The sequence below is a fragment of the Humulus lupulus genome, chromosome 4 (assembly GCF_963169125.1).
Source record: "Humulus lupulus chromosome 4, drHumLupu1.1, whole genome shotgun sequence".
Lineage (NCBI taxonomy): Eukaryota > Viridiplantae > Streptophyta > Magnoliopsida > Rosales > Cannabaceae > Humulus > Humulus lupulus.
In genome coordinates this window covers 137179481-137202466 of record NC_084796.1, presented here as the reverse complement: position 1 = coordinate 137202466, position 22986 = coordinate 137179481, and the positions used below count along the sequence as shown (strand labels likewise).

At 36.4% G+C, this 22986-nt stretch overlaps 1 protein-coding gene and 1 non-coding gene across 2 annotated transcripts; both read right to left on the bottom strand.

Annotated features, from left to right (window-relative positions):
• Nucleotides 1-8668: 8668 nt before the first annotated feature.
• On the bottom strand, nt 8669-8995 carry LOC133832559 (uncharacterized). The gene has a single exon (XM_062262884.1). The coding sequence runs from the start codon at nt 8993-8995 to the stop codon at nt 8669-8671; it is 327 nt and encodes a 108-aa protein (XP_062118868.1).
• A 3313-nt stretch (nt 8996-12308) lies between these two features.
• Nucleotides 12309-12415, bottom strand: LOC133833741 (small nucleolar RNA R71). Its single transcript, XR_009893104.1, has one exon. It is a non-coding gene; the product is annotated as a small nucleolar RNA R71 (small nucleolar RNA).
• Between the last annotated feature and the right edge of the window lie 10571 nt (nt 12416-22986).

Here is a 22986-nt window from a genome sequence, read left to right as displayed (position 1 = left end):
CTTTTCTCATTGCATCTTCCTCTTCAGGAGTCTGGGAAGACTGCTTCTTTGAAAGATGAATTCCATGGCGGGACGGTAGACGTCCTTTCTTGGAATTTGTCATTGAGGAACGTTCAAGAACTTTATCAATTTAAGCTGCTTGAGATAAAGCTAAGAGTTTGTTCATTCTATCCCTAATGATCTGGATACCTAGAATATGACTTGCTTCACCCAAATCCTTCATCTGGAATTGAGTGCTCAGCCAATTCTTCACATCTGATAATTTCTTAACATTGTTTCCAATTCATAAGATATTCTCTACATAAAGAACAAGGAATACCACTATTTGATTTGCCCTTAGTTCGTAAACACAAGGCTCATCAATATTTTGTTCAAATCCATAGGTTTTGATTATCTCATCAAACCTAAGATTCCAGGAATGAGAAGCTTGCTTAAGTCCATAAATGGATGATATTCCTCAATAGAAAATAAAATTGGAACGAAATTACCGATCAATTTTTCTGACTGAGTCGCGGACAAGGTCGCTCTCTTTAAGACGTTTCGCGGCTCTGCCCTAAGTGTGCACGGCAGTCAATCAACCACGCCGTCCGCAAGATAAAACAGCCTCTGTACGATTCCTCCCTGCACCGAGAAGATCGTTCTTGTACACCCTTATAAAAATGCTCTGAGAAAATTCGTAGTACCAAGAAAGAAAAAGACTTCCCCTTTTCAAAAGATGTTTGATCTAACTTATACACAGAAGAAACCCCCCAAAACGTCAAAAAACGTTTTTCCATTAAATCAGAAGAGGAAATTAACATAACGGCAAAAAAACGTTTATTTTCATTTAATCAAAATAAAACCGTTTTTTGAAAAAATAAACGTTTTTAATTAATAAAATAATAAACGTTTAGTTACCTTTGTTGAGAAAAAAAATTAAAAATTAAAATTACGACACCACACCACCCACCCGCCAGCCAGCTCAACTCGGCTTAGTCGGACGGACGGCGGCGCGCGCGCGTGTGGTGGTCAAGTGTGTGAGTCCTCACCCATTCGCACAAAACTGGGTACCCCTTGGGGCACACCCCAAGACATAGCATTTGCAACTTATATACACTCCTTGAAGAGTGTTTCAATTCCATGTGGGACTTTTCCCATATCACACACAACTATATTTTTTCAATTTTTAACAATTCACAATAGAAAGTACCAACAATCCCCCACTTGAATTTTTAAAAATATTTTCTCGAGCAATTTCAGAGTCTATAAGATTGTGCATAAACAAATGTATCTTTCGATTTGAACATTTGCGTAGTGAATACGATTTAGATTATACTAGAGTGACACGTAGTCTTGAACTCTATTTCTAACATCGTACCACGCACCAACCTTTCAAGGGTGTAATAAAAAAAGCCTGTGCATTAATGGCCATGCACGTCTATCCCAGTATAGTGAATGCTCTAGAAATTTTGCCCAAATTCCATAGGAAGCGGCCCCACTTCTACATTCACATAGGTGAGTCTATCAAGAGTACTCCTGTAGCTCGGTACTCCACCCCACATAGAGTATAGATCTCATTAAGAGTTTATATTAACTCATCCTCTCATCGCTTCAGGAATTCATGCTTCTATTTGCTTTAATGGAAATAGCATGATTCAACTCATATCACTTCACAACTTGTTATTACCCATTGAACCTAGTTCTTGGGATCTCCAGTCTTTAGGTTGGGTTACCATCATGAGTGATTCATCATTCTAAGGGAAATAGTCCCATTCCCTTCGATGTTTTATGGACTTTCTCTCTAGCTAATCCCTTCATCAAAGGATCTGCTAAGTTATCATCAGTGCGTACATGATCCACTCTAATAGCTCTTGTTGAGAGAAACTCTCTAACAGTACTATGCTTACGACGTATCTGTCGTCTCTTACCATTGTAATAACGGTTCTGAATTTTTGCAATAGCCGCGGTACTATCGCAGTGGATCAACACAGCTGGTATCGGTTTTTCCCATAAAGGGATCTCAGCTAGCAGGCTTCTCAGCCAACCTACTTCTTCACTAGCTGTAGCTAGTGCTATCATTTCAGAGTCCATGGTGGATTGTGCCAAAATAGTCTGTTTCTTAGATTTCCAAGAAACAGCTCCACCAGCTATACTAAAGATATAGCCACTTGTTGCTTTGGAGTCATCAGACAGAGAGTTCCAGTCTGCATCACTATAACCTTCAAGAACAGCTGGAAACTTCTGATAATGTAATCCAAGGTTCATGGTTCTCTTTAGGTATCTCATGACCCTTTCAATAGCATGCCAATGCTCTATACTAGGTCTGCTAGTAAACCTGCATAATAATCCAACGACATAGGCAATGTCGGGTCTCGTACAATCAGTGGCATATCGAAGACTGCCAATGATGCTCGCATAGTCAGATTGTCTTACACCGTCACCAGTGTTCTTAAATAACTTTACACTTGGATTATATGGTGTGCAAGCAGGTTTACAATCAAAGTAATTGTATTTCTTTAGAATCTTCTCAATATAGTGAGATTGATCCAAAGAAATTCCCTTTTCGGACCTAGTAATCTTAATACCAAGGATTACATTCGCTTCTCCGAGGTCCTTCATATCAAAGTTAGCACACAACAGAGATTTCACAGCATTCACAGCATGGATATTCGAACCAAATATGAGAAAGTCATCCACATATAGACATACAATAGTGCAAATATCATTATCAGATTTATAATAAATGCATTTGACACTTTCATTCACTTTAAATCCATGTGAGATAACTAAATTGTCAAATTTCTCATGCCATTGCTTAGGTGCCTGCTTAAGACCATACAGAGATTTATCTAACTTGCAAACCTTATGTTCCTGGCCATGGATTACAAACCCTTCCGGTTGATCCATATAGATTTATTCTTCTAATTCACCATTCAAAAATGCAGTCTTAACATCCATTTGGTGTACAACTAGATTGTGAATGGCAGCTAGGGAAATCAAAACTCTAATGGAAGTTATCCTCGTAACAGGTGAAAAAGTGTCAAAGAAATCTATATTTTCTCTCTGCCTAAAACCCTTGGCTACCAAACGAGCCTTGTATTTTTCAACAGTTCCATCGGGTTTCAATTTCTTTTTCAAGATCCACTTACAACCTATAGGCTTACAACCAGGAGGTAAATCAACTAAGTGCCATGTTTTGTTAGACTCAAGAGAGTCCATCTCATCATTTATTGCTTCTTGCCAGAGGTCAGCATCTAAAGAGCACAAGGCTTCATGGAGGTTAGCAGGATCCTCCTCTAATGTATAGACACAGAAATCAGAACCATAATCTTTAGCAACTCTAGTTCTCTTACTTCTCCTAGGTTCTGATTCTCTATCCTCAATATGTTCATTATTCCTAATCATAGGAATGTTGCTAGTAGATGCGCCCCCACTATTTCTCAATTTAAAAGGGAATCTATGTTCATAAAATCAGCATCATTTGATTCAACAATAACATGCGCATTTAAATCATAGAACCTATATGCTTTACTATTGATTGCATATCCGATAAATACACATTCATAGGCTCTACTTGCTAGCTTAATTCTCTTAGGATCAGGAATACGAACATAAGCCAGACAACCCCAAGTTCTAAAATAAGACAGGTTAGGTTGCCTATTTTTCAAGATCTCATAAGGTGAAACTTTACTTTTAGACTTAGGAACTCTATTCAGCACATAACAAACAGTCAAACGAATTTCACCCCACCAATGAGATGCAGCACCATAATTCAATAAAATAGCCGCAACAGATTCAGTAAAAGTTCGATTCTTTCTTTCAGCTTTACCGTTCATTTCAGGTGAATATGGTGCAGTGGTTTCATGTACAATGCCATGTGAATTATAAAACTCAATAAACATGCTTGAATTATATTCAGTTCCTCTATCACTACGAAACCTTTTAATTTTCTTATTGAATTGATTCTCAATTTCAGTCCCAAATAATTTGAACATGTCAAGCGCATCAGTTTTATTTTTCATTAAGTACACATAAGTAAAGTCAGAACAATCATCAATAAAAGTGATGAAATAACGTTTACCATTCCTAGTTAACGTTCCATCAAGTTCACAAATATCTTAATGAATTAAATCTAAAGGCTCAGATTCTCTAGTAACTGACTTATGAGGAGTCTTAGTTATTTTTGCTTGACTACAAACATCACATTTTTCAAAATCGTTATCTGACACTTTAGGAATCAGTCCTACATTACTCATGTTCTTAATAATGAGCTTATTAACATGACAGAGTCTAGCATGCCAAACATTAAAATCACACAGCATATAAGCAGAAGGAGAAACTTTATTTGATTCAACATTTAACTTAAACATGACATCAGTAGCATAACCCTTCCCAACAAAAATACAATTCTTAGTGATGGTGTACAAATCAACCCCAATAGTTTGAGTAAACCCAGCCTTATTAAGCAGAAAACCAGAAACCAGATTTTTTCTCATCTCAGGAGTATGCATTACATCTTTCAGTAATAAAGTCTTTCCTGAGGTAAACTTAAGCTCCACATTTCCAATCCCAGCAACAATAGTGGTGTGGGAATCTCCCAACAACACTTTCTTATCATCAGCAGCAGTGTATGTTTTAAACATAGCACGATCATAGCAGACATGGCAAGAAGCGCCAGTGTCTACCCACCACCCATCTGATCCACCAATAAGGTTGATCTCAGAAATCATAGCTATAAAAGCTTCTTCAGTCAAGTTAGCATGCGGAGCAGTGCTTGGCTTGTTCCTACACTTACGTGCCATATGACCTGGCTTGTTACAGACGTAACAAAGGAATTGTCCAGAGTCATTCTGTTTAGGTGGAGGCTGTTGCCTTCCATGTTGGTTCCTGTTATGGTTCCAACTCTGATTGTTGTTTCGAGGATTGTTCTGGTTGTTGTGGTTGGAATTTGAATTCGAGTTGCGGTTCTGATTCTTAAAAGTTTTTCCATTTGGCTTCAGAACCGCAGGTGTGGGCTTCTTAGGGATGCTGTTAGAGACAACAAGCACCTCTTCTTTCTGGTCTTGTTTCCTTGCTTCCTCCTCGATACAAAGGCGGGTGATCAAACTTTCTAAGGAAAATTCCTTAGTCTTATGCCTGAGAACATTTTTAAAGTCCTTCCAGGAAGGAGGTAATTTGTCAATTAAAACAGCAACTTGAAACTTTTCATCAAGGGCCATACCTTCTGAGATAATCTCATGAGCAATTTTCTAAATTTCGTGAGATTGGGCCTCCACAGATTTATCGTCAACCATCTGATACGTCAGGTAGCGACTAACAGCGTATTTTTTAGTCCCTGCCTCTTCTGTATCATATTTCTTTTGCAGCGCCTCCCAAATTTCCTTTGCTGACTTATCTGAGTTATAATAGTCATAAAGATCATCAGATAAACCCTTAAGAATAAAATTTTACAGAGGAAATCATTTTCCACCCAGTAGTCCAAGTCCTTCTGTTGCTTATCGCGTTCAGTCTGATTGTCCTTGTCGATCGAGGCTTCAGAGACAACCGGCTTCAGAGCAGTGAGTACAAACGCAACCTTCTTCATGGTCAGATAAAAAAGCATCTTCTATTTCCAACGCTTAAAGTGCAAACCCTCAAAAAAAAAATGGCTTGTTAATATCAATAGAGGTAGAACCAGAAAAATCATCGGTCGCAACCATAGCAGAACAGATCGTCTTAAAATTGATATTCCTCAATAGAAAATAAAATTGGAACGAAATTACCGATCAATTTTTCTGGCTGAGTCGCAGACAAGGTCGCTCTCTTTAAGACATTTCACAGCTCTGCCCTAAGTGTGCACGACAGTCAATCAACCACCCCATCCCCAGGATAAAACAGCCTCTGTACGATTCCTCCCTGCACCGAGAAAATCGTTCTTGTACACCCTTATAAAAATGCTCTGAGAAAATTTGTAGTACCAAGAAAGAAAAAGACTTCCCCTTTTCAAAAGATGTTTGATCTAACTTATACACAGAAGAAACCCCCCAAAACGTCAAAAAACATTTTTCCATTAAATCAGAGGAGGAAATTAACATAACAGCAAAAAAACGTTTATTTTCATTTAATCAAAATAAAACCGTTTTTTGAAAAAATAAACGTTTTTAATTAATAAAATAATAAACGTTTAGTTACCTTTGTTGAAAAAAAAAATTAAAAATTAAAATTACGACACCACACCACCCACCCGCCAGCCAGCTCAGCTCGGTCGGTCGGACGGACGGCGGCGGCAGCGCGCGCGCGTGTGGTGGTCAAGTGTGTGAGTCCTCACCCATTCGCACAAAACTGGGTACCCCTTGGGGCACACCCCAAGACATAGCATTTGCAACTTATATACACTCCTTGAAGAGTGTTTCAATTCCATGTGGGACTTTTCCCATATCACACACAACTATATTTTTTCAATTTTTAACAATTCACAAAAGAAAGTACCAACAATGGACCTATTCAACTTGCAAATGTTTCCTTCTTGATAAATCCTTCTGGCTAATCCATATAAATGACTTCGTTAAGTTTCTCGCTAAAAAAAGTTGTTTTGACGTCCACTTGCCAGATCTCGTAGTCGAGAGCGGCTGCTATGGATAGGAGGATGCGAATGGACTTAAGCATGACTACCGGACTAAAAGTTTCCTCATAGTCCACACTTTCCCTTCGAGGATAACCCTTTTCCACTAATCAAGCTTTATAAGTTTCGATATTTCCATCAATACCTCATTTCTTCTTGTAGATCCACTTGCACCCAATGCCCCTAAAGTCACTAGGCGGTTCCACAAGATTCCAGACAGAATTTGAGTACATGAACTCCATTTCCTATTTCATGGCTTCGAGCCCTAGTTCCTTTTTAGGGATAGCATTGCCTGTTTGAAAGACAATGGATCATCATCAACAGTGTCATCAACAACCATATTGGTTTCACCATGCAAACCATAGCGAACAGGGTTTCTAGAAATCATCCCTCTACGACGAGGCTTCATGACTGTTTTCTTAGGAACAGTGGTGCTTTCTTCATTTCAATTGACTTGCGTCGGTTGGTCATGAAGAGTGGGAATTTCATCATCAACTTCCTTTGATGATGATGGAACATTTGTTGGAGCCAATTCTTCAACCATCTCCTCTAAAACTACTTTGTTGCGCGGTTTAAATTTTTGACATAGTCATTTTTCAGAAAAGTGGCATTCATGAAAGTAAACACTTTCTTTTCTGAATGACTATAGAAAAGTCCAATTCGAGTTCCTTTAGGATAGCCAACAAACATGCAAACTTCAGTTCGTAGTTCTAGCTTTCCTTCTTTTTTCTTCAAGACGTGGGCGGGAAACCCCCAGATTCTATAATGTCGTAAACTAGGTTCACGGCCATTCCAGCATTCTAAAGGTGTTTTGGGGATTGATTTGGACGACAAAACATTTAGAATATCGTTTGCAGTTTCAATTGCATGTCCCCATAATGAAGTTGGTAGAGTTGAGTAACTAAGCATGCATCTAACCATTTCCAATAAACTTCTGTTCCGATGTTCAGCTACACCATTTTGTTGCAGAGTACCCGGGGCAGTAAGTTGAGATAAAATCCCAAGTTCAGTTAAATGATCTTGGAACTGCATATCCAAATATTCTCCACCCCTATCAAATCGCAAGATCTTTAACATTTTACCTAATTGGTTCTGAGCCATAGCTAAGAATTCTTGAAACTTTGAAAATGTTTCTGATTTAGTATGCATTAGGAAAAGACATGAATATCTAGAGTAATCGTTAATGAAAGTGATGAAATACTCATAACCACCCCCTATCTTTCGCATTCAGAGGTCCATAAACATCTTAATGTACTATTCCAAGTGGTTCTTTTGCCCTATCACCCTTTTGCAGAGAATGGATGCTTGGTCTGTTGGCCTTCAAGACATGATTCACAGACAGGTAATTCACCTAAGGTGAGTTTTCTCAAAGGCACGACCTTTTTAAATCTTTGAATCCTATCATAGCCAATGTGACCTAGTCTCAAATGCCATAAATACGTTATGTTATCGTTATCGGTCTTTTGACGTTTATTAGTCCTAGGTTTAGCTACTTTGAATCATTCATTATTAAACGCGAAGGGTCGTTAGATCGCAAAATATAAAGTATGTTTTCCAAACATGCATTACACAATTTTGATCCATTGAAAGAAATAGATATATTTGAACTTGTAAAAGTCATAAAAAAATTTATAATTGCAACATGGAAACTAAAATTAAATTTCTACTAAAATCTAGAATAAAAAATACATCATTTAAATTTAAATTTTTTTTCCGAACTTCAGGCGAGCTCTTCCTCTAGCTTGGACTGCAACGAGTGCTCCGTTCCCAACTCTATGCTTTAAGCCGCCTTCATCCACCTCCTCCCATGATTCAAGAAGCTTTGTTTCATGCTGCTCGAAACTTGGGGCAATCTTGTTTCCAATGCCCATTTTCATTACAGTGAAAGAATTTACCTTTACCTTTCTTGGTCTTCTTTTTCATCCCCTTAGGCATCTATGCATCTGATTGTGAACTCGTCTTTGTAGTCTTTGCAAGCTTGGGGATGGTGTTATGTCCACCCTTCTTCTTGTTTCCAACTTTGGAAGATGTAGTTAGGTTAGCTTCAGCCTTAGTTGGATCAGCAGCAACACCAATAGTCTTCTTTTATCATCGCTTACTCAATCCACCCATGATAGACTCAAAAGCTTGAAGCTCGTTCATGAGTTGCATCAGACCATAATCAAGTTTATTCATCACATAGTTGGTGGTGAATGGTAGGAAAGTTGGAGAGAGACTATTGAGGATTAAGTTGACTTCAGCCTCCTCATCTATTGTAGCTCCATGCAGTTCCGCTTCCTTAAAGTAGTTCATCATCTTGATCAGGTGATCACGAACGTGTTGAGACGGTGCTATATGAGCATTGGCATACTTCTTGGTGGCCTCAAAACGAGTCTGCATAGACTTTGCCCCGAACCTGACTTGGAGCTGATCCATGATTTCGTAGGCTGTCTAGACATTCTCCATCTTTCTCTTGAGAGTGTCGACCATACTAGTCAACATGTAGTATCGTGCCTTGTTGTTAGCTGCCTGCCAACGCTCGTATTTGTCTCTTACAGACTTGGTAGCTCCTTCAGCTGGAACTTCCGGGGATTCCTCGGTCATGACAAACTTGGAGTTGTCACCAATCAACACAATGTTAATGTTCTGCTTCAACTTAAGGAAGTTTTCTTCAGTGAGCTTCTCTGTCGAAAGCTGAGAAAGGATGGGGGTAGACACAGCCATAATTAAAACTATAAATTATCAATAAAATATAAATCAATCACTTTTGCTCAATAAAACTTCTATTCACACAAATTTTAAGAAATAGTACAACATATACCAAATATATGTAAGATATGAGAAAAAAATACAAAAAATAATCATATTTCTATTTCTTTAGGATTTTATCTAATCTATGATATCATTGTCTCGGTTGACGAGAGTAAAAAAAATATCATTAGTTAAATAGAGTTGTAAACTCATTTAATAATGGACACCATTATTAATAACCTACTATTCGATCAAAATAAGAAAACAAAATTTCTTATTTTATGAGCTAGACCCATGGTTTCGATAATCATAGATTTAGTCCTAGCAGTCACCGTTGGGGTGAGTCTATTAGAATTTGACCTATAATTATCTATCTTTCGAAATCTAACCTTGTCAAAATAACTAATGAACACCTTCCGTAGGGGGATGAAACAAAGCGTCTCGAGGCCCCATTAAGCTATCGACCTTGTTAAACTAACGGTGAAGATCGAATATAATTCTTAAAACAAACTCATTATATAATTAAGTTAAGTATTTTTATTATCATTTTTTTTCAAAAATTAATGACTAACGTTCTTCAAAAAAATTAATTTGTAAAATAAATTTTAAAACCTCCTATAATTTTCTATTAATTTTAAAGTGTCATATTGAAACAAATTCAATTAAATTAGAATTAATTTTTTGCTAATTAATTATTAGGTTCAACTATCTAGAAAAAAATAAACCTAAGATAATTAAGTCTAACTCAAGTAAATGGGCCTTAACAATTGACTTTGCATGAAGGATGGCTGGGTTCAATATGTCGTACACACTACTAAGGCCCCCTAACTTCCACACACAAGGCCCAAAAGACAGGAAGTTAAACCCTTGTTTTATTAATTGTTATTAATTGAGTAGGTTCACTATAATCATACAAAGCAAATGGGCTTTCACAAATGAAATCACCCACAAGAGAGGAGTTTAAACTTTACATTTTCTAATGGGCCCAAATAAAACCTATCACTTTATGAATATTTTATTTGGGATGTGAACTATTTACTTGTGTATTTTTGTAAATCAAGTAACTAAGTAACCAAACAAGCATATGGATGATTCTTGAAACATTTCTATTTCTCAAACTCTTGACTACACCTTACTTTAATTTCACTTGTCTCATTTTATCATTTCATCAAAAAGACAACACAAAAATCACAAATCTCTTTTCATTTACATTTTTATTTATTTCATGTTACTAACTTTTTGTGTTATTTTCTATTAATCTTTTGGTTTTAGGTTACCTCCTTGTGGATTGACTGCCCGATTTTACTACAACTACTGCTTAGTGGTTGTCACGATTTGGGCGTTAAACAAATTTTTGTGTCGTTGCTGGGGAGGTAGTTTCAAAAGTTTAGTGAAACTTTTACCAAAATGTTTGTAACTTTATTTGTATTTTTGTTAGTATGAATATTGTGCTAGCATAGTGTTCTTTTGTTTGTGGGTTGTATTATTTTTATTTTATTTGAATATTATTAGAAAACAAAACAAAAAAAAAATTTTGTTATATATATACTTTTTTTTCTCTCTTTTCTCTTTCAGTAAAACAAAAAAATATATATTAATATAAATATATATATAAACAAAAAAAAGTAAAAAAGAAAACGTAAAAATATATATTTATTTTTCTTTTCCTTCCCTTCTGTTACATAAAAAGATAATTATATAAATATATATACATGATTTTTTTTTCTTTTTAGTTAATTCTTAATCCATTTCTCTTTCTTAATTTCTTTTAATCTTTTCTATTTTTTGTATTTTATTCTTTTAGTTTAATAAATATTTGTAAATAAAAAAGGATTAAGGTTTTTATTATATCTCAATTTCAATTATCTTTTCTTTATTTTTTTGTGTTGACTATTTTGTTGCTTTAGGTTCTTGGTTTAGATCTTTCATTTTTTTTCTCCTTAGTCATCCTTAGAATTTAGTTATTCCTTAAAAAAAAAAAAACATAAAAATGCATAAAATTGTTCATAAAATTTCAATCATAAAATGCTTAGTATTGGGAACAATTGTGTAAAATTACAAATGGTAGAAACTGATATTGTTCTGTCTTGAAAGATTGGTTGTTAAATAAGGTTTGTGATAGTGTTATCCCCCACACTTACCTGGGAGCCCTGGGGAGTTCTGTCTAGGCAAGTGTGGGTCTAAAGCGAGACCTTGGCAACCTTCCCAATCAGCCTGGGAACATTTCAAACATATACATTTGCACTATTACATTTTTGAACTTATTACTATAAGAAAACCAAGCTTATTCTATCAAAATAAGCAATTTCACTCTGCTTAAAGGTTGTTTGGTAAAAAATGTTTAACTTGTGATCCACCATACTTACTCAGTAACCTCGGGAAGTTCTAGTAAGGCATTGGAGATCACCCCAAAACCTCCAAAAAAAATATAAAAAAATAAAAATAAATAAAAATAAAAACATAAAATAAATCTAATTCTAATTATGATTTTCGAGAGTGGATGAATCATCACAAAACTTCTAGTGACACTTCTTCCAATTCATCCACCACATCTTCCAGAACCCCTTCCACCAATCCTACTTCTCCACAAACCTTAGCTGACAATAATCCATTCACAATGACTCGCAATGATGAAATCCAACTGAGAACACTCAATGATTACCTCCATCCTACTCGCACTTCCATGCCTTCATGCATTATCTTCCCTCCTAATATGCCTGCATTAGACTTTAAACCTGGCATGATTCAACTCTTACCCACAATTCATGGAATGGAAAACAAAATCCCATACGTGCATATTAGAGAATTCGAGGAGGTAGTAGCCACATTTTATAACCGAGTCAAAAATGTCGATTTTGTGCGATTGAAGTTCTTCCCTTTCTCCTTGAAGGACAAAGCCAAAAGTTGGTTATACTCTTTGAGACCTAGGTCTATTGGAACATGGGATGAAATGACCAAATCCTTCTTTCTGAAACACTTCCCCAGCCATAAGACCAACAGTCTAAAACGACAGATTTCCACATTTTCCTAAAAGGACAATGAAACGTTCTATCAAGTCTGGGAAAGATTCAAAGATCTGTTGAATCAGTGCCCGCACCATGGCTATGAGAACTGGCATTTGGTCAGTTACTTCTATGAATGCCTCACAAGTCGTGAGCGCCAGTTTGTAGAAATGCTATGCAATGGTGAATTCCTCGAAAAAGAGCCAAACGATGCTCTTGAATATCTTGAAGAAACTGCAAAAAAAGTTCACACTTGGACTGGTCCAAGTGCTACTGATAGCAGCAACAGAAACAAACCATATGAGATCTATCAACTTTGAGAAAAGGGTAGTATTAAGGCCCAACTCAAAGCTTTGAAAAAGCAGTTTGAGGTCTTAATGAAGAAAAATGGTAAAAAGTCGCACATGATTGCTCAAGCAGAACCACAAGAACCTTGCTTTGTTTGTGGAGGGACGGCATTTAGCTAAGGTCTGCTTAGCTTTTAATGAAATGAGGGTGGTTTATGAGGAGCAATGCAATGCCTTAGGGGTGTATAACAAGCCATTCTCCCATACGTACAATCCTTGCTAGAGAAACCACCCAAATTTTAGTTGGAGAGATTCCAACCAAGCTCAATAGAAAAATGAGCAACAAGTTCAACCATCAAAGGTGTACTCTGCACCTCAATACAATGCTCATCCACAACGAAATTCAATTGAGAATACCCTTCATGCATTCATAGAGGAACAATCCAAACTAAACCACAAATAATGGAGGAAATCATGGAAATGAAATGTCAATTTTCAAAATTGACTGAATCCTTGGCCATTCCAGAAAAAGGAAAACTTCCTTCCCAACCTAAATTCAATGTGCAAGGCCAACACATGACTCAATCCTCAAATTCCAATGATCCAAATGTTAAGGAAGTAAATGCCATCACAACTAGAAGTGGTAAAACTTTGCAAGACCCATCCACAAAAACCACCTCTCCCAGTACTCCAAAAGTTAATCACGAGAATGCACCACTAAATGCTTCCCCAAAAGTACCATTTCTCTAGGCTTTGAAACCTGTTGGGAAACTTCCTAGTAACCGAGTTGAAATCCTTGAGCACTTGACACAAGTGAAGATTAATCTTCCTTTGCTGCACATCATAAAACAAGTGCCGGCTTATGCCAAAATCATCAAGGATCTATGCACTGCAAAAAGTACGCACCATGTTAAGAAGACTGCTTTCTTGACTGAGCAAGTGAGTGCAGTGATTGAACAAAAGACACCACCGTAATACAAAGATCCCATTTGTCCCACCATTTCTTGTCAAATTTGGACTCATGAAGTCAGCCAAGCCTTACTTAATCTTGGCTCGAGTGTAAATCGCATGCCTTATTGTATACTCGCAACTCGGTCTTGGAGAAATGAAGCCAACATCTGTTGTGCTACAGCTTGCTGACCGCTCCACCAAAAAGCCTAAGGATATTGTTGAGGATGTTTTAGTTTGTTGACCACGATTTTGGCCAACTGCGAGTAGACGCAAAAACAACAATAAACCTTGAATAGAAAATAAATAACACAAGTAATTTTATAGTGGTTCAGCCCCAATTTGTTGGTAATAGCCTAATCCACTTGGAGTTGTGATATATGTGGCCTACACTTAAGATCAGATGAACCTGAGCCAACTGAGTTTCTTAAGTGTAAGTAGAAAAATACAAAGTTTCTCTCTCAATAATACAAGTTTTCTCTCTCAGAAAAATACCTCGAGAATGCCCAAGTCCCAAAATCTCAAAATTAGAGAGTCTCCCAGTTTCCAAAAGATTCGTCCCCCCAAATGATGCCATGAGCCATTTATTTATAGGCTCATGGATCGTACATGAGAAATATCATGTTTGACGAGTTGGTTGTTTCAACCAACTTTAATTAATAAAATATAAATAAATTCAAATTACAACAATATAGCTATTATTCTGGTATCTCTAAGATATTCCCGCGGCAGTTGCGAATGATTCGAGTTGAAGTTGTTACTGAGGCTTTACTGAAGAGTCACTAGACGGTAAATTCTGAGATTTCGATCCGTCAACCAACCAAATCCATCCCCGAAGTGACTGTTCGGCCAAGACAACTCACCAGTTGGCCAAACCACACTACTGGTCGGCATGGGCAAGCACCGATCGGCATGGGCCAGCACACTGGTTGGCATAGGCAAAGCACACCGGTTGGCATAGGCAAGCACACCTCTAGTCGGGCAGAATACCTCACTGGTCAGTCAAAAACCTTACCTGGTCTGGCAAACCACTTCCTGACCAGGTAAATCTATTTCCTGACCAGTAATATCACAACTCCGCCAGTCAACATCCAACCTTTGCACTTCTTCTGTCAACACATTAATTGACTATTAATGTGTCATTTACTGACCATGCATTGCCACTTGTCCCATCCGATTGCCACGTCATCGAACAAAATTTTGGGGATAACAAGTCCAAATTGAAAAATTCTATTACCTTGTGGACTTTCTTATTCTTGATACTCAATCTGTGGTAAACATGGAGTCAAAAATTCTTATTATCCTCGGAAGACTATTCCTTGATACAGCAAATGCTTTTATCAATTATCAAAATGACCTAATGAAGATATCCTTTAGAAACATGACTCTTGAAGTCAATGTCTTCCACATCGGGAAACAACCCCGAGAAGATGATGAATTTTATCAACATTTGTGGTTGACACTTTAATTCCCGAGGAGGTTTAATTGTGAAGAAACTTCGATAATCTCGATGAACTCCTCCTTTTGTCTCAAAATGAAAGCCCTAGTTCTATTGACTCTACTCTTGCAATATCATATCACATAGACTCATGCAATAGAAGGACTAAGTTTTGGCAACCTCGCTTTGAAGAGCTACCTTTTAACGTCCCACATCACTATGGTTGCTTCCTGGAATGACGAATGACCCTACAAACCAACACGAGTCTTTCCAGTGTGCTTTGTCCTCACTCGCACGCTTCCTGGGAAAACTTCCTAGGAAGTCACCCATCATAAGATTGATACAGGTCAAGCACGCTTAACTTTGGAGTTCTCAAGTGATGGGCTACCGAAAAGAAGATGCTTCTTGTTTGGATAGGTAGTACCCATTAATCCATTTAAGCCCTTTTCAACTGTGTAATCCCACAGTCTTAGAATCATCACACTTGACCTTCCCCAGGCGGTGTGGGATTGTACAGCTTTACCCGGTCTTTTCCCCTTACGGATCACGGGATTCTAATTGTCAAATACCTCGTGAGAGGGTGCAGCCAAAAACTTTAGCCGAAGAGGTTCCAATTGTTCAATTGACCCATCTTCCCGGGGTTTGAAACATGTCTTCTTGGGAGACGGTGAAACATTTCCAGTTATCATCTCGTCCAACCTTCAAAATTCTCAAGAATTGCAGTTACTCGAGCTACTACGAACATATAAATCTACGATAGATAGGTTGGATGTTTGCTGATATCAAAGGTATTAGCCCTTTAATTTTCTCCCATCGAATCAATCTGAAGGACGAGGTTATCCCTCGAAGAGACCCTCAAAGGCGACTAAACCCCACAATGAAAGAAGTCGTGAAAAATGAAGTTCTGAAATTACTAGATGCTAGTATCATCTATCCAGTGGCCGACAGCAAGTGGGTTAGTCCTACTCAGGTAGCACCCAAGAAATTCGGTGTCACTGTGGTCCCAAACGAAAAAGGGGTCATTGTCCCCACATAAGTTGTGACAGGGTGGCGCATGTACATTTATTATAGAAAATTAAATGCCGCCTCACGCAAAGATCATTTTCCACTCTCATTCATTGATCAAATCCTTGAACGTGTAGTTGGTCATCCATTCTATTACTTTCTTGATGGCTATTCTGGCTATTATCAAATCAAGATTGCATTAGAGGAGGAAGATAAGAACACTTTCACTTGTCCCTTTGGCACCTTTGCTTTCTGGCGTATGCCATTTTTCTTGTGTAATGCACCAGCTACATTCCAAAGATGCATGATGAGCATCTTTAGTGACATGATTGAAAAATCAATGGAAGTATTCATGGATGACCTAACCAGTTTTGGAAATTCCTTTGACACATGTCTTCTTCATCTTGAAGTTTTTTTAAAACGGTGTATTGAGAAATGACTTATGCTCAATTGGGAGAAATGCCACTTCATGATATCTTCTGGCATAGTCTTAGGCCACATTGTTTCTGAAAGAGGAATTGAGGTTGATCAATCCAAAGTCGACCTTATCTCCAACCTGCCTACTCCTAAGACTGTCAAAGACGTTAGGTCATGCTGGTTTCTATAGGAGGTTCATACAAAAAAAATTCAATGATTGCTTGTCTGCTAAGCAACCTCCTAACCAAAGATGTTACCTTTGAGTGGACACCTAAGTGTGAGGAATCATTCTAAACGCTTGTAAATTCACTCACTTCTGCTCCCATCATTCAGTCACCCGATTTAAGTCTTCCTTTTGAGATCATGTGTGATGACAACAACTTTGCTGTGGGAGCTGTGCTAGGACAACGAAGGGAGGGGAAACCCTTTGTTGTCTATTATGCAAGTCGAACTCTCAATAGTGGGCAAATGAACTATTCCACTACTGAAAAAGAGTTGCTTGTCGTCGTCTTTGCCTTTGACAAATTCTGATCTTATTTGATTTGATCACCTATTACGATCTTCACAAATCACTCTGCCCTTAAGTATCTCCTTTCCAAAAAGGATGCTAAGGCACGATTAATACGGTGGATCCTTCTCTTGCATGAATTTGATATAATGATCAAGGACAAGAAAGGTGTTGAAAACGTCATCGCGGATCACTTGTCTCGACTTGAATTCAGTGATCCCGCTGATGGTCCACTTATTCATGATGATTTCCCCGATGAATAATTGATTAATGTTACTAAGTTACCGTGGTATGCTCACATCATGAACTACATAGTAACAGGTGAACTCCCATCTGAATGGAGCTCACAAGACAAACGCAAATTTCTAGTCGAGGTGCGTAATTTCTTTTGGGGTGACCCATACTTATTCAAGTACTGCCCCAACCAAATCATGCGAATATGCATCCACTACGATGAGGTGTCTTGAGTGCTAAAGTTTTGCCACAATGATGCTTGTGGTGGTCACTTTTCTGTGAATAAAATCGCTGTTAAAATCTTACAATGCGATCTTTACTGGCCCACTATGTTCAAAGACACCAATGATTTCTGTCATTCTTGTGTAAGGTGCCAAAAGTTAGGTTCCTTGTCCTGTCAGCACATGATGCCCTTGAACCCAATTCTTGTTATCGAAATATTTGATTGTTAGGGGGTAGACATTATGGGACCATTTCCGCCTTCTTTTGGCTACCTAAACATTCTTCTCGCTGTGGATTATGTTTCCAAATGAGTCGAGGTCGTACCTTGTCAAACCAATGATAACGCTACAGACGTCAAATTCATGAAAGAAAATGTATTATCAAGGTTCGGTACTCCTCGCGCTATCATCAGTGATCAAGGCACTCATTTTTTCAACAGATCTTTTGAAGCTCTTATGCGGAAGTATGGTGTACTTCATAAAGTTGAAAATGCCTATCACCCATAGACTAATGGTCAAGTTGAGTTAGCCAATATGGAGATAAAACTCATTCTAGAAAAGACGGTAAATCCCAGCCAAAAAGATTTGTCTACACGTCTTCTAGACGCTCTTTGGGCATACCGCAATGCTTTCAAATCCCCTCTTAGGATGTCTCCCTATCGGCTTGTCTTTGGAAAAGCCTGTCATTTACCTGTCGAGCTCGAGCATAAAGCTTATTGGGCTATCAAAGCCCTAAACTTTGATTTGAATGCCGCAGGTATCAATCGCAAACTCCAATTGTCCGAAATTGAGGAGTTGACAAACGATGGATATGACAATTCCAAGATTTTTAAAGAGAAATTGAAAATCACTCACGATAAAAAAATCATGCAAAAAAACTTTGAGCCAAATCATAAAGTGCATTTGTATGATTCTCACTTGCATTTGCACCCTGGTAAACTGCGATCACGATGGACTGGTCCATTTGTAGTGAAGCAAGTATTTCCCAACTGTTCTATTGAGGTCGAGAACCCAACAAATGGGAGAATTTTTCGAGTCAATGGCCAAAGACTAAAGCATTACATTGAGAGTGTGAGTCATGTTGAAGAGGTCCTTCTTAAGGACCCAATTTATACACTATGAATTTTCGAATGGTTTGTCTTTTTTCTGTTTTTCTTTTATTTTTTGTATTTTTTTTGTTTTGGGGTATTGTTATCAGGCTATTTACGCTCTCACCTCATGGACATGGTCATCATCCAGGTGTTCTCTTTCTCTACCTTTTTCATTGAGTATTCATTTTGACATTGAGGACACTGTCTGATTTTTGGTTAGGGGTGGTGAGCATTCATTAGAATTCATTTGGAAAATCCTATTGTCGTGTTGAATTATTAAGTTAAATTTTCTTAAAAATCTTCCAAGCATGAGTACAACTTGTTGGTTTGAGTCAATTTTTACTATGTTTAGCTATTAAGAAGTTAGTTTCAGAGTTTTTCCAAACATGTGATAAATTGCTTGTTAACATAAATAATTTAGAGAAATTTCAAGTATAAAGTTTTTCATTTCTTGGTGAGTTGTGAGAGTTGAGAAAACACATTTTTGAGCTTTTATTTATCATTTGAGTTGGTAAAGTCACACCTTTGGGATTTAAAACATGACATTTACTAGATGGATGTTTTTCATTTAAGAATGAGTCTTTGTAATAATTTTTAAATTTGTGTTCAATTTATTTAATTTTGTTTGTAATTTCTTTTTATTTTTGTGTTGCCTCTTGTCAAAAAAAAAAGAAGAAAAAAAATATAAATACAAAAAAAAAAACATAGTACAAAAAAAAAATAAAAAAATAAAAGAAGAACAAGAGCAATCCTTCATTATTTTGTAGTTGTTGAAAAAAATATTTCTATTATTATTTTTTGTTTCATGTAATTGTATAAAATATATAATAATAATAATAATTATTATTATTATTATTATTATTAATAGTTTCCTTTTCTTATTTATCATTTCTAGTTAGTTGCCATTTTTTTCTTTGAGCTTTCTCATGTAAATTTCAAAGGTTGTTTGTCATTTGAATTCTAATAAGTTAATATGTCTATCTTGTGATCAATACTTGTTCTAATTGCTTGTCCTAAAAAGTTTATCTTTTCTCATTTGAACGTAAACTGTTACATTTCCAACTCTAAGAGTTTTATCCTTCCCATAAAAATACTTTCAATGCCCGTGATGAATTTGTAGTTGAGACCTTTATACTTTTGAGATTTTTCGATACTATTTGTGTTATGACTTGCGATAAAAATAAATGTGGTTTGGTGCACACACACACAACTCTGGATTTGCAACTGAAGTAGCTTCAATAGTAATCTCTGACTTCTTGCTGATACTTTGAAAATGTTTAGATGATTTTGCGTGATTTGACTTGATTATTCAACTTGATAGTTTTCTTTTTCGCTTGAATTGCTAGGGACTAGCAATAAGCTGGTTGGGGTTATGATTAGTGCTCAAAAATATCATTTTGTCAAGCTTAAAGTTCAAATTAAATTAAGTTTTGATTAATATTTTCTTGACTTTATTGTGATATATTATTTAAATGGAAAATATTAGTTTTAATTTAATTTACAAATACTTTATATGAATTATAATGCATTTGAGCCTAATTAAAAGAAAAAAAAAAGTAAGTAAAGAAAAGAAAAGAATTAAACTTGAAAAGAAAAAAAGGAGTGTTGAAAAATGATATTATTGTAAGTTAATTCTTTTTTTGTTGTTTTCAGCAGCTAGGCCCGTTCAATCTGCCCGAAAGAGCCCAGGCCCACCTAAGCTTGTCTCTAGCTCTAGCCGACACGTGGGCAAGCCCCAACGCGCTAGCTGTCTGTGAGCTTCTCTAGCAGCCCGAGACCCGGGCCAATCTGAAGGCCTAACCCGCGCCTCAGCCCAGCTCCTGCCCTTCTCCTCTACCAGCCAGCAGCACCATGTGGCGCACTCCGACTGGCTGCAGTTGGGTCAAAGTTTCAGCCTGCCACCAGCCCACTCTCTTATGCACTTTGGGCCTTGGACCTTCCTTTTTTAGCTTTAAAGCTCATATTTTGTGGTGTTTTAGAAAAATGGCAAAATGTCCATTCACTAAAATAGCTAGGTTAATATTAATAATAAGATTTGATTTTTTAAAATCATGTTTTATTATTAATATTTCAGATTTCTTTTGTAAACCCCATTTGTAATTTAATTTCTTTTTAGTCATTTTCTTCTTCTATAAATAGGGACTCTTCTTTCACATTCGGTATATAATTTTGAGAGTAAAGAAACTATAGCAAAATTTCTACTCACTTTCTTCTCATATTTCTTCTTAGAATTTTGTGAGAATCATGAGCATAATGGCATAATCTTCTTAGGAAGGTTAGGGATGATTTCATATGCTAGTGATGTTATTTTGCTACTTTGATTTACTATGTTTATAATATAATGCATTTGAGTTGTTTATGTTCTTTCATCCTCATTTTTATTTTGTTATCTTTCTTTACTTGCGTTAATAGTATATAGGATTAGTCTTGCTCTTTCTATGTGCTTCTAATTAGTAAAAGTAATATTGATACATAATTTTATGTCAAATCTTCTATTGCATTATTGCTCTTGGGTATTTTCTCATTTTTTTGATTTTTCATAAGATTAACATTGTTCTCCTAAAGTAAAGAACATTATAACCCAAATAGACTTTTGTTAGAAAAGAATATGGACTTTAAAGTTAGATTTTCCAAGTAAATGTTGGGATGTGAACTATTTACTTGTGTATTTTTGTAAATCATGTAACTAAGGAACCAAACAAGCATATGGATGATTCTTGAAACCTTTCTATTTCTCAAACTCTTGACTACACCTTACTTTTATTTCACTTTTCTCATTTTAATTCGCTGATGAGATCGGCAACTTTGTTCTCTCAAATCTCTTTTCATTTACATTATTTATTTCATGTTACTAACTTTTTGTGTTATTTTCTACTAATCTTTTGGTTTTAGGTTACCTCCTTGTGGATCGACCGCCTAATTTTACTACAACTACCACTGAGTGGTTGTCACGATTTGGGCATTAAACAGTGAGCTCCATCTGCTATCACTCTCAGCCATAGTCGGCGACTGAGAAGAATGGTATCCCCTCCAATCCAAGTACTCACCATTAGGAAACTAGAGAGCATTCTTCTTCTTCTTTTCAAAAAAAAAAAAAACTGGATAGACTTTTGTAAAGTATAGATGTCAAAAATCAAGGGAAACTAAAGTCTAAATATCTTCTCACCATCTATATTAGGAAGTTACTAAAAATAAAAGAGTTCTACATTTCAAAAAAATTTAAAAGTGAAATAAAAATATATTTATTAAATAAGGAAACATTATATATAATTTTTTAAAAGGGTAAGCTTTATATGTTAAAATGTAATAAAAAAATTCAGTATTAATATAGTAAAATAAAAATATAATGTACTGAGAAACGTAAAAATCCATATCCTAATCATATTATTAAATGAGCTATGTGTTTATGTAAAAATATCACAATTGATAACATTTGCAAAAATAGCATAATTAATTAATCTAGAATTCATCTACGGAAAATTCATAATTAATTACAATTTTGCAAAAATAATTAAATCAATTTAAATAAAGTCCATCAACAATTAACAATGTTAATTTGGATTTTATTTATTAACAATTAACTCAATTATGTTATTTTAGAAAATATATTAAATTAATAAAATTTAATTTAATATGATACTTGATTTTATAGAATAATTGCACAAAAAAATTAAGAGATATTATGATAATAATAAAACTAATTTCTATTTTTATGCAAAAATAATTAATTTTACTATTGTTGAGTGTCTTTTTCGTTATCAACCTAAATATGAGAGATTAAAGAAAGGAATAAACAAGAACACAACAATTTTACATAGTTCAGGCTATAAAAAAAGCCCTAGTCCACAAGTCTTTAGTATTAAGGAGATTGGAAGCTTATTAGGGCAAGATCCAATGGAGTTTTCTCAGGCAGCATATATATTTCACTGAGTACAAGGCTCTCTCTCTCTAAAATATCCAACCCCTTAAAAGGAGATACCTCAGCCCTATTTATAGAGGCTGGGATCATGAATGTTAATCATCTTTCATTAATATCAGGGCATTAATATTAAATTAATATACAAAGGGTTGTGTTACGATAAAGACTATGGCCCACGCGGATTCTTTGGGGCCCATTGTAGTAAACCACACACCAACTTTATGCTAAACATATCTGTGTCTGTCAGGGTGCAGCGCACGTTTGCCCATGTCAGGCAGCGTTGTGGAGAATATCGATTGTCGACTGTACAAACTCGACACCACTAATCGAGGACTACATAAAGTTGTCAGATGATTTCCTAGTGGCCCACAATTGCAGTGACTGACATCTGATGGCTATCCTAAATCCGAGAACTAGAGTCTTAGACTTGGGGGATGACTGAGGGAAGAGAGCTATTACCGACGTGGCCTCACCTAGAGAGGACTCGGCCCTGAGGACGGACCTCTGGGGGTCACCTCACTCAGAGACACTCACGGCTTACCAACTGGCCCAAAAAGGTGGCCTCACCCGGAGGAACCCTCGCCCCAAAGAGAGACCTCAGAGTGT

Coding starts and splice junctions, on each gene's coding strand:
- LOC133832559 (XM_062262884.1), bottom strand. CDS start 8,995: ATGGATCAGCTCCAAGTCAGGTTCGGGGCAAAGTCTATGCAGACTCGT.